Here is a 15,673-nt window from a genome sequence, read left to right as displayed (position 1 = left end):
AAAGTCAATTGCATATTGCAAAAGCATTTATATAAAGCATTTATATAAAGCATCTCATTCTAAGAAAGTATATTTTAATTCCAATTGTTGGTTCTAAAATAAAACAAGCATATATTTTTTTTATATATAAACCATTGGCCTAGAGTTCAGTTATTGAGTGTGTGAGACCATTTGCTGACTGAGTGTGTACAACAAATGCTTTACCACTGTCCTCTGATACTGCCTTACTGCTCGACCAGGCTACCACTTTAGAGAGTAAGGTTATATCTAACTTTAACCTCTGTCAAACCCTGGGGGACTGTGGACTCTGTACACCCTGTACCTATTAAGGAACAGTATATACAGAGCCACTTTCTCACAGTTGAGTCTTAAAGATCATATCTTACAGTGCACTGAGAGGTTTCTAGATGAAGGCGACTTCTCTGCAGCTGTCTGAGTTGAGTCTTAAAGATCATCTCTTACAGTGCACTGAGCGGTTTCTAGATGAAGGCGACTTCTCTGCAGCTGCCTGAGTTGTCTTAAAGATCATATCTTACAGTGCACTGAGCCGTTTCGAGATTAAGGCGACTTCTCTGCAGCTGCCTCAAATCCGCAATCATCAGCTGATTGTTCCGATCCTTTCCTCCATATCTGATCTCTTTCTCAGGTACAGGATGAGTCCTTCTTAAATGGATGGGTTTGCTGTTCCAAACATTAAACAAGTAAAAGATTGAGTGTTAACCTAAAAGACCACATTCATCTTTGTCGTTTATTCGTAAGATGCACCAAATTGTTACACGCATTCTCAGTGAATAATCAATTTGATTGTCACATTTTCTTTGAATGTCACATGAACGAAGCAGTGACCGTCCTAGAGTTTCTCGAGAGCCTGTCCGTCCACTGAAGCCTCTGTACGCTATAGAAGCAGAGACAGCATGTTACTAGTATACGGAAAGCACTATGTTTTTTAACTGAATCATGGGTTATTTGCTGCTTTTGGCCAATCTTACAAAAGCATGGCATTTGCGAACAGTACATAGTTTTAGGGTTGTAAAACCTTCTCTTTCATTTATTCCCAAACATTTTAATGTTCTGCGATCTTGGCGACAGCAGCTGCTGATATTCAGATGACATTGTGACAGAACTGACCTCTCCTCTGTCCTCTTCTTGCAGGTGCTTCTCGGCGGTGGAGAATGGTCTCTTAGTGGTGAATATGTTAATAAACAGTCACAGAGGGCTGGCAGAACAACTGATGAACTGTGGCATCCATATGGTGCTACAGAGCTGCTGTGAGAGTATGGCCAGCCCCCAAAGTGAGATGCTTTCCCTGATCATCAAGAACCGTCTCGCTGAACACAAGCTGCCTGTGGATGTGGACAATGCTGAGTCTGACTTGTCAGGTAAAAGGTGACAACTGGTTTGTTTCCTCTTGGCCACCTCTCCTCGATTTTTTTGGGGCAGTTGCAAGATTTGGGCCTAGGATCAACTGTTTGGATAAACCATCCAGAGCTGTTTTAGATCCTGTGAAATTGTTAATAGTTGTTCCACACACCAGCATTGAAACGTCTTGCTTAAGTCATCCTTCTATGTTATGTTAGTTGGATTTGTGAAGCGCAGCTTCTCACCCGAAGGGTATTGAGCGCTGGAGCAGGTGTGTAGGTCATCTGCCGGGTGTTAATTCAAGAGCCAGGAGGTCAGCTTCTTGCAGGATATCAGAAGTGAGGAGGAGGCTCTCATGCGTAGAGATATTTCGTTGCAAGTTTTGGGTGCAAGGTAGGAGAAGGCTATTCTGCTTCTGCGGATGCCAGGGGTGTGTGCAAGAGAGAGGCAGGCAGAGCATAGAAGTCTAATCGGATGGTGGAAGTGGAGGCGGCAGTTGAGGTCAGCTGGAGCAATGAGTTAAGGATACATAGTGAAGTTACCCCAACTCGCCCAGTCCTTTGTATTTGTGGCTAGGACTGTGTTCAGACTGTGTATTGCCTCACCCGGGTTAGACCCTGCCCTGCCTTCTTCCATCAATGGCTAGCGTGTCTGTTGGCAAGATATCATTTGGAAAGGGCATTATATGCTCGCAAAGGTTAAAAGTAAGGAGGAAAGGCATTCAAATTTGGGCACCTAATACAGAGTGGATCTCGGCACAGCTCACTAGTATAAGTGATTCGGGATAAAGTGTTGGGGCGACTGGTTGTTTGATCACCTTTGCCTGTACTTGTGTGTTTGTGTCTGCTGCGTAATGCCCTAGTTCATGGGCCTGGTGCATCAATTAATTTTGGCCTTCTGTTTATTGTTTACCAGTATCTTCGATTAAGGAATGTTTTGACATCCTTATCTTGCTTGTGCAATATTTTGATTTAAGATTAATATTTGATTTGCCTTTTTGATAAAGTCCTGTATTTTCCATATGTTTCTGCTATGATATGGTGCAGTTTTATTCTGCATTATTATGAATATTCCGCTTGGGTTTTGGGGAGAAAAGAGAAAATGTTTGCATAAAAAAATTATTTTAAAAAAAGTGTGAAAAGTGAATGCCACCGTTCTACATGGGAAGGGCCTCGGGCTTCTCTTTAGGGGGTTCGTTATCCCCAAGAAACAGCTGCCCTGATTACACTTTTACATTCTGGGCCGCGCCTCCTAGTAAACACATTTCAAACAGACCACTTTTATATTGGCGTTAGGAAGTAGCGTCAGCACTGCCTAGATTTTCCCGAGGGTGTAGGATTATTAGCACAGATGTCTCCCACTCTGTGTTAGTGTGAATCCAGAGGTGGTCCCTCTCAAAGCTGCTTCCTGTAGTGTCCTTCTGTCTGTGCCTGTATAGGGTTTGCACTTATGCCCTTACTTTGATTGCCTAGTTATAGCGCGGTCTTGTAGGGACTGCCAAATCGTTCAGTTGGTTTTCTCTTGTGGTTTATTTTGTTTCCCATAAACATGAAGAAGTTCATCGAACTCCTTGCCAATGACTTTTCCCTGAGAAGAGGATATTTTTCGCAGAATGGCCTGGTGCCACCCAAAGAGTGGGATAATAGGCCCCCGCTCGTATGGAACTTCACTGGTTCCTCTTGCAGGTCGTTGGCATTCATACAACTTGCTGCATCATCCTCAAAGCCATCACAGCCTGCACCCTTTCCTATCTGGCGGACACACGCACCACCTCCGGTGGTGCTCAGCACACCCACAGCCAGGAGACCATCAGATTGGAGATGAAGAAGAGCAAGAAAAATGAACTAATACAACAACACCCCTGTGTCCATGATGGGCAATCAAGCCCTGAGGCAGGTTACGAAGGAGCTGAGATCTCACTCTTTAAAGTACACTGCAGTATGAAGCAGTAAGAGTCCACAAACCAGCTACCCCTCTTGTCACACTTCACTCTGTAAAGAGCACTCTGCTGCCTTTCGGCAATGCTCACACTATGTAAATACAACATACCTACATCCACTGCCACTTGATGCCAGCACTGAAGGCTTTGAGTATGCGGCCAACATTGTTTGATGCATTCTTGCAGAGCTAATGTTGACTAAAGAAGACCTCCAACCATCAACCCTCTGCAGACAGCTTTTTCTATTTCAAAATCATGTGTATTTTGAAACAGTGTTGTGCCAGGAGAGACAGAGTGACTTACGTGTTGCTGAATTTATCGAGCATTGATGTTTCATAGGTTCACCTGTGCTGCATCTTTCTCCTCCTAGGTGAGGCTGTTGTAAATTGGGGAGTTTATGTTCTGCCTGCACATGGATCGTACAAACTGAGGTGTAATTAGTCGCTTCACCCATTAGCTTAAAGATTAACGGGCTAATAAAACATATACTGTTTGTATTGGCGGAATAATAATGAACCAAATGCTTTCAGCTTGTTAACTTGAAATGTTTCAGAAGCTTTTGACTCGATCAAAGATACCAGCACTGGAGCACTTGGGTTCCAGACAGATAGCTTTGTCTTCTTGCTTCCAGTGTGCTTTTGCAGTGTGATGCCGCATTTGTGTACATAGCATCTTGCTTGTGTCTTGCAGATTCCAGCTCACCTTTTTACCTCAAGGGTAAAGATCTGAAGAAGTTATCTGTCAGTTTGAAGGAGATTAGTCTACCAAAAGAGATCATTCTTGCCCTGGAGCGCCTTATCTGTGATGATTCTGCTTCTGTGGAACATGAGATTCCTGAGCTCCTCAAAGACCGCAACTGGTTCCTGATGCTGCTGAGAAACCTTGAGCAGCTCCGAATGGAGAAGGCCATCCAGCTTGGGATCCTCCGGTAATGCTGCCCTAGCTTTGGAAGTATAATGCTTACCGATTGCCCGGTACATGAGATGAGTGAAGAGTCCTGGTCTTGGTCCCAGAGTTGTCCTTAATTTATTGGCACGCTGGCCCAGTACAGCAGCAAGTCAGTCCTTGAACGCAGGCTCTCTTTTCTCTCTCTTGATCTGGGAGTGAACGGATTGGCTGTATGTGGCAGTATTTAGGTCCTTGATCTCTGCTGGAGTATCTTTTTGTGCTTGTTTAGCTAGCCATCAACCTTGCTGTCACGGGTGGAGAGCCCCCGCTGGGCATGGCCTCCGGTTGTTCATGATGCCCTTTTGTTGCCCAAGGGTTCTCAAACCCTGCCATAGAGTTTGTGCACTCTGGCTAACAAGAGGTCCCATGTAGGATTTTCCACGAACCCGGTTCCAGTTCCACGGTCTTTGCAGAAGATCCATTATGTGCCCTGGATACTTTCACTTGATTCTTTGACAAGCTTTGCTGACATCAGGGTGTGCTGGGGGCTCCAAACACAGCTCCCTGGTCCAAGCCCCCTTGGGCAAAATCAGGTATGTTTTTGTTATTTAGTCTTCAGGATACTTTTTTCAGGCCAAGTTTGGTATAACCCTGTTCAGTAATTCTTTCTGTATTGGTTAGCAAAGAATCCCACGGGAATTACAATGGGAGCTGTCACTTTTTTGGCTCCAGCTTGATGGATATGAATTTAAATTACCATGCCAGAATCAAATTAGATGTACTTTTTAATTGAACATTTTGTGCGAAATCTCGGTCAACACCAAAGTTCTTATTATCTGATAATGTAATGTGTTCTCTGGTCACAGCGTAGGATAACACCAGCAGATTCTTCCTTCCTACTCGTCGATCCCAGACATACTCTCGCGGTTACTCCCCCATACTCCGCTGGAGCCTAGCACCCAGCCACTTGCCACTTCATTGGCGGGGACACAACTTCGAAGCCTATGCCTAACACAAAGGCCATATTGCAGCGCTCGAGCGGGATTCATAGACGCTGGTGGGAGCGGCTCAGTAAAGGGAGGTATCCGGGATCCTTACTTGGCCGGAGACCAGCAACGGCAAAGTTTGGATGATATTTTTTGTTTTAGTTCAGACCACGTCCAAATCTCCCACGTCATACCACGTGACAACGATGACAGCAGGGAAGCAGCCAATCTGCTGCACCCTTCCCACACAGTCTCTGCAGATTACCTAGCCCTCCAGAATGCGAGCAGTCTGGACACCTCTGAAGATGTGGACTTGGAGAGTCCTTCAGAGATTCCCTCTGCAGAGGTTGTGTCATAACATGCAATCCGCTAGAAGGCTGCGAAGTGCTAGAGTTGCCCCAGCCCATGGAGTAAACTAAGCAAAAGACACACAATTGATGGACGGAATGCAGAACAAATCAAAACATTCACCCCCAGTCAAGAGATCCGGGTTAAATCCATCATTCTTATGCTCACCATGCCACCCCAGTTTAGACCTGGCCATATGCAAATCAGTCTTGACCCTGTGCCTCATGGGAACAATCCAGCCCGAACTGCCAAGCCAGGTCCTCCCTGGACCGTAAACAAGCATCCTAGGACCGGTTTCGGGGTTTCACCCCTCTTCAGCCAGGATAGCTTGATTCCAGTGGCACAGTGAGCCCAAGACCCATGTCTGGGCATACCTGGCGCACTTGGGGGGAGAAAGCAAAAGACACACAATTGATGGACGGAATGCAGAACAAATCAAGACATTCACCCCCAGTCAAGAGATCCGGGTTAAATCCATCATTCTTTTGCTCACCATGCCACCCCAGTTTAGACCTGGCCATATGCAAATCAGTCTTGACCCTGTGCCTCATAGGAACAGTCCAACCCGAACTGCCATGCCAGCAACTAAGGCAAACCTCTTGACTGAGATCCTCCAGCCCTCGTCTGCCACTTCGGAGCCATAGCTCTCATTCAGTAAGGTTTTTATGGAAGGTTGAGCTACCCCTACGTCAGTGCCTTCAGTGAGCTGGGAAATTTACTGCAATTATCGGCCGTAACAGTGAGACCCATCTTTCCTGTGCTCCAATCCTTCACCAGAGAGCTTGGTGATGTAGGCCTCATCGTACAGAAAACAAAACCCAGTCTCTTTTGCTAATGTGCTTCCAGACCAAGAGTCTAAATAACTGGAGGCCATGGCCAAGAAAGTATGCCCTGAAAACTTTGAATGCCTCACCCCTTTTGGTGAGGTACTCTTGGGTGCTGTGGGGCATGGGCACAGATGGTGGTGCGTGGTCTCCCGGACCACCTCAAGAACAACTTCACAGAGATGAAGATCATAGATGAACAGGATGCAGCAATACACAGATTCGGTAGCCAGAGCCCGGTGGTGTTCCGCGTCAGATTCCCAGATTAGCTTCTCCTGACTGGCTTTTTGGGGTACGCCTAAGCTAATTTAATGGATATGCCCTGTGAAGGCACTCTCTTTTTTGGGAACAAAGCAAACTTGACCCTAGAAATTTCCAGCATAGTTGGGCTATGGCTCAGGCCTTGGGATTGGTGTCCGCTTCCTAAGACTTCAGCATGCAGTACAGTACTCTTTGTGGCCAACTAAGAGGCTGCCATTTCAGCAGCATCAACCTTCCATGCACATCCATCACCCACATCAGGTTATTCGGTCATACATGCCAGCCACCCTCCAGCTTCACCTCCTTCTCCTACTGCTCCTCTTCATCCTCCCTGGAACCACCTGGAAAACCGCTTTAGTTTTCCCTCAAGAGAACACGTTTAGCCTGTTTGGGCAAGTGTGTTGTTTCATCTACAGGTCTGGCATGACAGACCACTTGGTGTTGCAAATTGAAGAAAGGACCTACCTCCTCCATTTCCAAAATACCTCCTCCCAGCCCCTTGTTCTTTATTTATTTTATTTTATTTATTTATAAAGTTTTATATAGCGCGAACATGATCCCGAAGAATATCAGAGCGCTTCACAATTGGAGGGAAAGGAAGGTAACAATTGCAGTACAGGCATCAAATAGAGACACCAAACAAAACAGTTACAAACAAAAGGGATCAACAAGGAATAAGACAATAACTGGTTGTTGGACCTGACATCCTTGGGGTAGCCTGGCTCAGGCAGGAAGGCCTTCCCTCCAGCATTACATGGCGTGCTTGCATCACACCCACTCGCACTTCAGCGCTACACCACTTCCCAAAAATGACGCTACACCAAAACAGTGTTTAGGTTTAGAAAAGAAGTTTTATCTTTCCGTTATAGGTGCACTCAATTAACATTATCCATTAATAATAATAATAATAATGCTGGGTTTTATAAAGCGCGACAGCTACCTCGCGAGGAGGTGTCCCGGCGCTAGTAGAACACAGAAGACCTGGGAGTAGTTAAAATAGCAAAAAAATAAAAATGAGAATTAAAAATTAAATTTAAAAAGCTAGCGTGGTTGGTTAAAAAGCCAAGTTTTTAGCAGTGTCTTAAAACAGGATTCGGAAGGGGCCTGCTGAATTTCGTGTGGCAGGGTATTCCACAGCGCGGAGACGTTAGCCGAAAAAGTCCGACCCCCGAGTCGAGCCTTTTTCGTGCGTGGGATTGTCAGTTGAACACGGCAGTTAGACCGCAATGCGCGGGCTTGGGAGTATCTGGGAAGACGGTTTTTCAGGTATACTGGGCAGGAGCCATGCAAGGATCTAAAAGCCAGCGTTAGTGCTTTAAACTTTATTCTACTGGCAACTGGCAACCAGTGTAGGGATCGAAGATGCGGAGAGACTGACTGCTTGAGTGGAATTCGCAGTAACAGTCTCGCAGCCGCATTTTGAACTACCTGAAGCTTTTGTGTCAGGTATTTTGGTAGGCCTAGGTAGAGTCCATTGGCATAATCCAGCCTTGAGGTCACAGTGGCGTGGATAACCTTTTTTCGGCAGTCTTCTGGTAGGAGTCTGAGGATTTTACGCAGATTTCTCAGTTTGCTCATACAACATCCGGCAACTTGTTGGATATGGGAGGTAAAGGACATGCAATCATCCCATCTCACTCCAAGATTTTTTGCCGTGTGACTGGGTGACGGGGCAGGACCCATCTCCGACGGCCACCAAAGATCTGACGCGGGCGGGGAGCCCTTGCCGAAAAAGATAACCTCTGTCTTATTGGCATTAAGTTTTAATTTATTAGCGTTCATCCAGTGGGCTACGTCTTGAAGACAGCCTTTGAAGTTAGAAAAGGACTCTTGCGTGATCTCGGAATACGGAAATACCAACTGTGTGTCATCGGCATATGAAATTGCCTTGACACCCCAGTTGGCAATTAGCGTAAAGAGAGGAGCAAGGTAGACATTGAACAGAAGGGGGCTTAAGGCCGACCCCTGCGGGACTCCACAGCCAAGGGGCTTGGGTGATGACGAGATTGTTCCAAGTGCCACCCTCATTACAACTCAGGATTTACATCACAAGGTATTCAGAACAACAGTGTACTTCCTTTCTTTGCCCCAGTTTAGCACCTTCCCAACCACTATCATATATGTCGAACCAGCGCCTTGATTCTAGTATTTCAAATTACATCCCCACATTTACCACTTCATGTCATATTTTCTTAACACATTTCCTCAGATGATCAGCAGGCCCACAGGTGGCCCTTCAGACAGTGGGATACACTACACACCTCACTTCTTGTACTCTGGTCTATCATATATGATCACTCTTACACAATAGGCGCTGTACTGGTGACTTATCTGGTTGCTAGGAATCACTGTTACATTTGAGCTTACACCTGCAGTTTCTTGGTGACTGGTAGTCACACTCATTCGGTTGAACATCTACGCATAAACCATCCCATTTACTGGGAACCAGATTAACACATTTGAACCCCACTTCTCCCTCTCCCCTGGGAGTCCCCAACATATTGATCACAGTCTCGCAAGTGTACCTCTCCTGGCACTGGTAGTTTCTTATCTCCCAGTATCTGGCTTTAAGTTCACCAACCCCCGTGCATTTCCTGCCCTCCGCTCATGCCCCGCTTACTGTCAACCTCTTGTTCCTCCTCCCATGACGATCGGCGAAGTATGAGCCAAGTTCTCACTTCTTCCGGGGTTGACGGCTCACTTTGCAGACACGGGGGGGGGACCTTTTCTTTGACTCAGGGGGGGGGGCGGTAATGGAGCACACCCGCCTATCACCTCCCCCTCAGACTTTCCTGCTCGCGAGTCTCGCTATGAGGGGGCCGCCTGAAGCAACACGGTGAAGAGGCGCGGCCTCCTCCGAATTCCAGCAGCCGGGGGCGGCGCTTCGACGTCGGCCCCGGTCACGAGTTGCTAGGGAGACGGCCTCCAGGCCTACTGGCAGCGTCTCTCCTCAGCTGTTCCGACGCGTCATCCACACGCCGGCTCTAACCAGGAAGTCCTGACTCTCTCTCCGGACCTCCCGGCTCACCTCAGGCCACTCCCCCGCAGCACCCGGCGATCCCTCAACTCAGGCTAGCGGCGGTGATCTCCAGTCACAACGCCTCTCAGGGACATCGTACAGGCCCACGGAGTCCCGGCCAGCGGCGGTGAGTCTCGCACGCGTGGCACCTCCTGGGTACAGGGTACTTTCTGCCTCAGCGCCGAACGACACCTTCAGTTCTTGGGCATCAGGGGATAGGGTTACGCCGCGCTCCGCTGGCACAGCGCTGGGGGCAGTTGCAACTCGGGCAATAGAGCGCTCAGCTGGTACAGTGCGTCACCGTTCCTCAGAGGGGGGCTGAAATTAAGTGTGCAAGGGACGCACCGCAACGGTCAGGTAGTCAGCCACTCATTTGCTACAGGGGCTCAGTCACTTGTTTCCAGAGTCTCAGGCAACAACAGGGATTCTGACTAACAGGAGCCCCTAAATCAGAGATGAGTCCCCAAATCTGTGGCTGGAGTCAGGGACAGGTCAAGAGGTCGAGGGTGGTATCAGCGGATGGGGGAAGCCACGCAGATCCTAAGACCTGTCAATTCCCTCTCCAGTGCAGCAACCTCCTCACTCAGGTGCCTTACTCCTGTCTACCTCACAGCCCATCAATCTCCTAAAATGGCCGACCGCCTTTACCTCTATTTATTTTTGATAAACAAGTTTTTATTGTTTTTAGCATTACAACAACAGAAATCATCTGGTCCTCCAAATCCCCACCACACAGCACAGTTCCACCCTCCCCCAAAACCTTTCCCCCCCCCCCCCCCCCCAACCCACCCCGCTAAGGTATATTGCCCAGCCATTTCCCCCACACCTTCCGGTATTTCTTGGGACAGCCACGTGCCTGATAAAGAGTCCGCTCCTGCGCCGCACACCAGTCCACCCCGGCGCCCCACTTAGCTATGGTTGGCGGCTGTGGCTGCTTCCACGCCTCTGCAATGTCCCGTTTAGCCACCATCAAGGCCGTCATGAGGAACAGCTGTTCCGGGCGCGTGCCATCCAAACCATCCGTGATGCCCAATAGGGAGTGTCTAGGTTCATGCGGCACCTCCCACCCCAGGACCTCCGTAAGCTCGGACTCAATGCCCCTCCAGAACCCCTCCAGCTCCGGGCAAGACACACCATATGAAGGAAGTCAGCCGGCTCGGAACCGCAGCGGGGGCAAGCCGCGTCCCCGGAGAGGCCCGCGCCGTGGAGGCGGACCGGCGTGAGATAAGCAGTGTGTAGGTAATAAATTTGGACAAGTCGTAGCCTAGCTGAGGCCGTCACCAAGCGGGGGGCCATAAGGGCGTCTCGCCAGTCGGCCTCGTCCAGGGGACCCACCCAGCCCTTCCAGCGTTCTTTAAGGCCCTCAAGGGACGTAGGGGTGCAGTTACCGAGGGAGCGGTAAATCCTGGAAATGCCCCCCCCTCCCCAAGTTGCCCAGCATGACGTGAGCCTCCGGGGGGCTGTGGTCCGGTAGCCGGACGACCAGCGGGGTGTGGGTGCGTATAGCGTGGCGCAGCTGGAGGTATCTAAAGAATTGGGAGGAGTGGAGGGAGAAGCGCGCCTGCAGCTCTGAAAAGGAACACATTCGCCCGCCCCGCCAGACGTCCCCCAGCTGGGAAATGCCAATTAAGTCCCACGATCTAAACCCACCCAGCGCCGCGACCTCTCGCAGCCATGTCCCATGCCACAGGGGCGTGACCCGGGTCAGCCTCCCCGTCCAGCGGGTGTGACGGAGCGCCGCTCGCCAGGACAAGAATACGGCCTTGGTGATATCTGGGCAAGAGGCGGGGACGGACGCGCCATACAGGCGATCCTGAATACCGGAGAAGCCCAAATCTCCGAGCTCCACCCTGTAGGCCGGGTCAGACCAACCCCCCCCAAACCAGTCATGAACGACCAGCAGGCGAGTGGCCAGATAATAAAGGTAGAGGTCGGACATGCCCAGGCCCCCATCAAAGGTGGGTATGCGGCACGTCGATAGAGCCAGCCGGTGCCTCCCACTGCCCCAGAGGAATCTCGTCACCATCGCGTCCAACTCGCGGAACCAAGGACGCGGAAAGGAGAGGGGGGTGTTTTGCAGCACATAGAGAAACCGGGGAAGAATCATCATTTTATAGAGGGCCACCCTCCCTAGCGGATTGAGGGGCAACTGGTGCCAACGCGCCAAGTCCGCCTTGGCTTTTTTCACTAGGGGTGTGACGTTAAGTGCCCAGCTCAGCTCCGGAAGGAGGGAGACCCAGATGCCCAGGTACTGAAACGATAGCCGGCGGAGAGGGATGGTCTCCTGCCAGTCAAAACACTCCCTGGAGGGGTGCAACGTGTAAGGATCCGTGGGTTGATCCGCAGGAGCGACAGGTCCGTGAAGATAATTCCCAGTCTTCCCCTGCGGTTCCCCGTCTCTATCGAACACTAGAGAACCGGGGGACGCGCCAGGGGAAAACAGGGAAACAAAACAAGGGAAGGAGGGTATGACGTCAAGATAGTGGCAGAGGCGGAACCAAGGGTGAGACTCTTCTGTGCTGTAATGAAAGTTAGATTGTAAACCATTCACATAAGAATACCTGCAAATATCACTTTGCTGATTGTATAGTCCTACCTCTCGGTATGCTCTTTCCTATGGAGGATCTTGATCCCAATCAGGAGGTAGGAACCGTGGAAAGTACAGTCTAGTATCCTATGTAACATAAAGCACTAATTGAGAGCCTGTCCCACACCCAATAACATTAGTCTTGCCTTAAGATAACTCACCCTTTGCTAACACCCAATAACCCCGATTCTTCTATGTGGATCCCGGTAACAGGTTAACCAAGTAGGTGTCGATAAAGGGCTGAAGACTAAAGTGGAACAGAACAACAATCGTTACCTCCCGCCCGCTCAAGGGTATGCCGTGAAAATAAAGAAAAGGTAGCGCACAGCGCTATTACCGTGTGTCTGACGCACACCGATCAAACAATACTGTGGTCCACGCAAGTGCTCCCCCTCCGTCTTTATAACGTTCTTTGGCCTCGGATGGTCCTCGCTGAATAAGATAGTAGAGGGGGTCTGGAAGGGGTGAGGCCCAACTGGTGAGCGAAACGCTGGGGAACACAAGCGTCCACTAGTAACTAAAATGCAGGGAGGTACACGGGGATGGGCTGCACCTCTCACTCCGTGACATACCAGACCCGGTATATTTCCGCAGTATTGAGGGAGCGGGTTGTGGGGGCCGAATGACGGAGGTTTATGGGAATGGGCCGAAAGCACAAAGCCAGAGCACACTGAGGTACCCAGCCACACACACTACACACCACCACCAGGGAGTGACTGCAACACTGAGGACGGTTGCAGAAAGAAAAGGGGAACAGTACACTCACACTTCTCGCTAAGTTTCTGAAGACTGCAGAGCTGCAAGAATGGAGAGCTAACCACCAATTCGAAGCACCAAACTCAACAAAAGTAAGTGGCGCTTCCTCGAACGCCAAGGACGCGGAACGAGCCGCGAAAACCAATGAACAACAAGAAAGGACTCCCGGAACAGGAAACCAACAACCGGAAGACAGGCTACACTAACTAGGACGGAACATGATTCCAGGCTAGAACGCTAAGCGCGTTCATGCGATCTTAGAGTCCTTATATACTGGACCGTCTGCCGGTCCTAACCGCAGGGCATGACACAACGGGACCAGCACCGATTTCCGCGAGTTGAGGGATAGACCAGACGCCCGGCCGAAACGGCTCAGGATGGTGAGGGCACGGGGCCCGGAGTGCGCCGGGTCACTCAGATACAGCAGGACGTCGTCCGCATAGAGTGCGATTTTATCGGCTTCTAGGCCAGGCCACTCCCAGCCCCGAAGGATGGGATCAGATCTAATCAGGGCGGCCAGGGGTTCCATCACGAGGGCGAAGAGAAGGGGCGACAGTGGGCAACCCTGCCGCGTCCCCCGGCCGATCCGAAATGGCCTCGATAGCACTCCATTAACCAAGACCCTTGCGCGGGGATGGGCATAGAGAACTCGCACCATCCCCACGAACCGGGGGCCAAAACCCATGTGAGTCAGGACCTCAAATAGGTAGGCCCACCCCACCGAGTCGAATGCCTTCTCGAAATCAGCGAGGAGGAGAGCGAGGTACGGAGACAGCCGATGGCGGTGGGCCAGGGCCACATGGAGACGGCGAAGACAGTGGCGGGTGCCCCGGGCGGGCATAAAGCCACACTGGTCCGGGTGGACCAAGGTCGACAACAAGGGCCGAAGCCGTTGGGCCAGGACCGCCGCGTAGAGCTTCACGTCCGTGTTAATAAGCGAAATGGGGCGGTAGGCCGCCCTGTCGGTGGCGTGGATTTAGGTAAAACCACAATCGTGGCCAGATCCGCCTCCGGGGGGAAGGAACCCTTCTCAATCGCCTCCGCGTAGTGAGCGCGCAACCGCGGGACCAGGGTGTCTCTGTAGGCGGCGTAGAATTCTTGGGGGAACCCGTCAGGTCCCGGAGTCTTCCCCGCGGATGTACGCCCGATGGCATCCCCAATCTCCTCAAGGGAGATGGGGATCTCCAGGCTCTCCCATTCGGCCGGCCGAAGCCGAGCGAGGTGCGCGCCCCCAGACGCGAGTAGAGCGACCAAGGAAAGATCCGGTGCACAAGCCCGGTAGAGCTGAGAATAGAACTGGGCAAAAGCAGCCGCCATCTCCACAGAGGAGGACCGGAGCACACCCGCGGAATCCGTGACCGCCGGGATGATACACGACGCCCTGGGGTAGGCAGCCAGGCGATGTAGCAGCGCGCCGTTCTTGTCCCCCCAGCCATACACCCTCGCCACCGAGGACTGCCAGAGGAGTTTGGCCGCCTCAAGGGACCGCTGACTAATTTCCTGGCGAAGGAGCCGCAGCTGCCGGGCCGCCGCCGGGTCATCGTGTGCAGCGAGAGACTGTTCAAGTCTGAGCGCCCGGGCCTCACAGGCAGTGAGCTGCTGCAGCCGCGACTGGCGGTGCCGCACCACATGTGCCTTAGCCGCCACTCTAATGGTCGCCTTGCAGGCCTCCCACAGGGTACCCGCCGACGAGACCGAGCCCTCATTGGTGGAGTAGTATTGAGTAAGTTCGGTGCCCACCGCCTTGCGCAGCGCCCTGTCCTGGAGGAACCAGGCGCTAAACCGCCACACCGGACGAGCCGTATGCGGCGGAGGACCCAGGCCCAGGAGGACCGACGAGTGATCCGAAATCCCCCTGGGAAGAATGCGGACGTCCTGGACGCCCCCGCAGTCGGTGGGGGGGACGAAGATCATGTCAAGGCGGGCGTGAGAATGGTGAGCGGCCGACGTGTGAGTGTACTGACGAGCCTGAGGATGCCAGAGCCTCCAGGCGTCGCAGAGGCCCTGAGCCTCGGTCCAGCCCGCCAGCTGCCGCGCGCGAGCCCGAAATCGGTCCCGATGAGTCCAGTTGAGGGGCCATGAAGGCATTAAAATCCCCCCCAAGCACCACAGTGCCCCCGGGGAGCACCGCCAGCAGAGAGGCCGCGTGGGACAAAGCCTGCGCCAGTCCCGAGGGCGGCGCATAGAGCGAGAGGAAGCTAATCGGTCTACCATCGAGCGTGCCGCAAATAGCAATCCCGGTGCCCCGAGGGTCGTGGGTCACCTGTGTAAGGACAAAGGGGAAAGAGCGGCGTAGCAGGATCGCCACTCCGCGGGAGCCACGGGCAAACCCTGAATGCCACACCCGATCGTATTCATAACGCGCCAGGAAGGGGCAGTTTTCCCCAATAAGGTGGGTCTCCTGAAGGAGGAGCACGTCGGCCCCCATGCGTTGAGCATACTTAAGGACTGCAGTGCGCTTGAGCCTATCCAACAGGCCGTTCACATTCCAGGACAGTATGCGCAGCCGAGCCCCGGGGGCTAGGTCAGCCATGGAAGCCACGGGCATGGTACGCCGCCGGATCGATCACCCATGGTGGCGTCGGGAGGACCCGAGGCCGCGCCGACGCGCGGGGAGAGAGGAGGATCGCCCAGGCAGCGCGGGGAGGGCAGAGGACAATCAAAAGGGGAGCCAGGGAGGCCAGGCGGGGAGCGGGAGCGAATGGA

The 15,673-nt window shown here is 51.7% G+C and overlaps 1 protein-coding gene across 1 annotated transcript in view; it reads left to right on the top strand.

The window, feature by feature from the left end:
* LOC146813655 (cullin-9-like) overlaps positions 1–15,673 on the top strand; it is a 570,887-nt gene that overhangs the window by 291,114 nt on the left and 264,100 nt on the right. Inside the window, exons 15-16 of the mRNA XM_085610143.1 lie at positions 1,153–1,379; positions 3,989–4,226. Of these exons, the coding sequence (XP_085466269.1) occupies positions 1,153–1,379; positions 3,989–4,226 (465 nt within the window). The remainder of the gene's footprint in view (positions 1–1,152; positions 1,380–3,988; positions 4,227–15,673) is intronic.

Source organism: Triturus cristatus, chromosome 6 (genome assembly GCF_964204655.1).
Source record: "Triturus cristatus chromosome 6, aTriCri1.1, whole genome shotgun sequence".
NCBI classification, from domain to species: Eukaryota; Metazoa; Chordata; class Amphibia; order Caudata; family Salamandridae; genus Triturus; species Triturus cristatus.
Note: the sequence above shows the minus strand (reverse complement) of the source record. Positions and strands in the feature narration are given on the sequence as shown.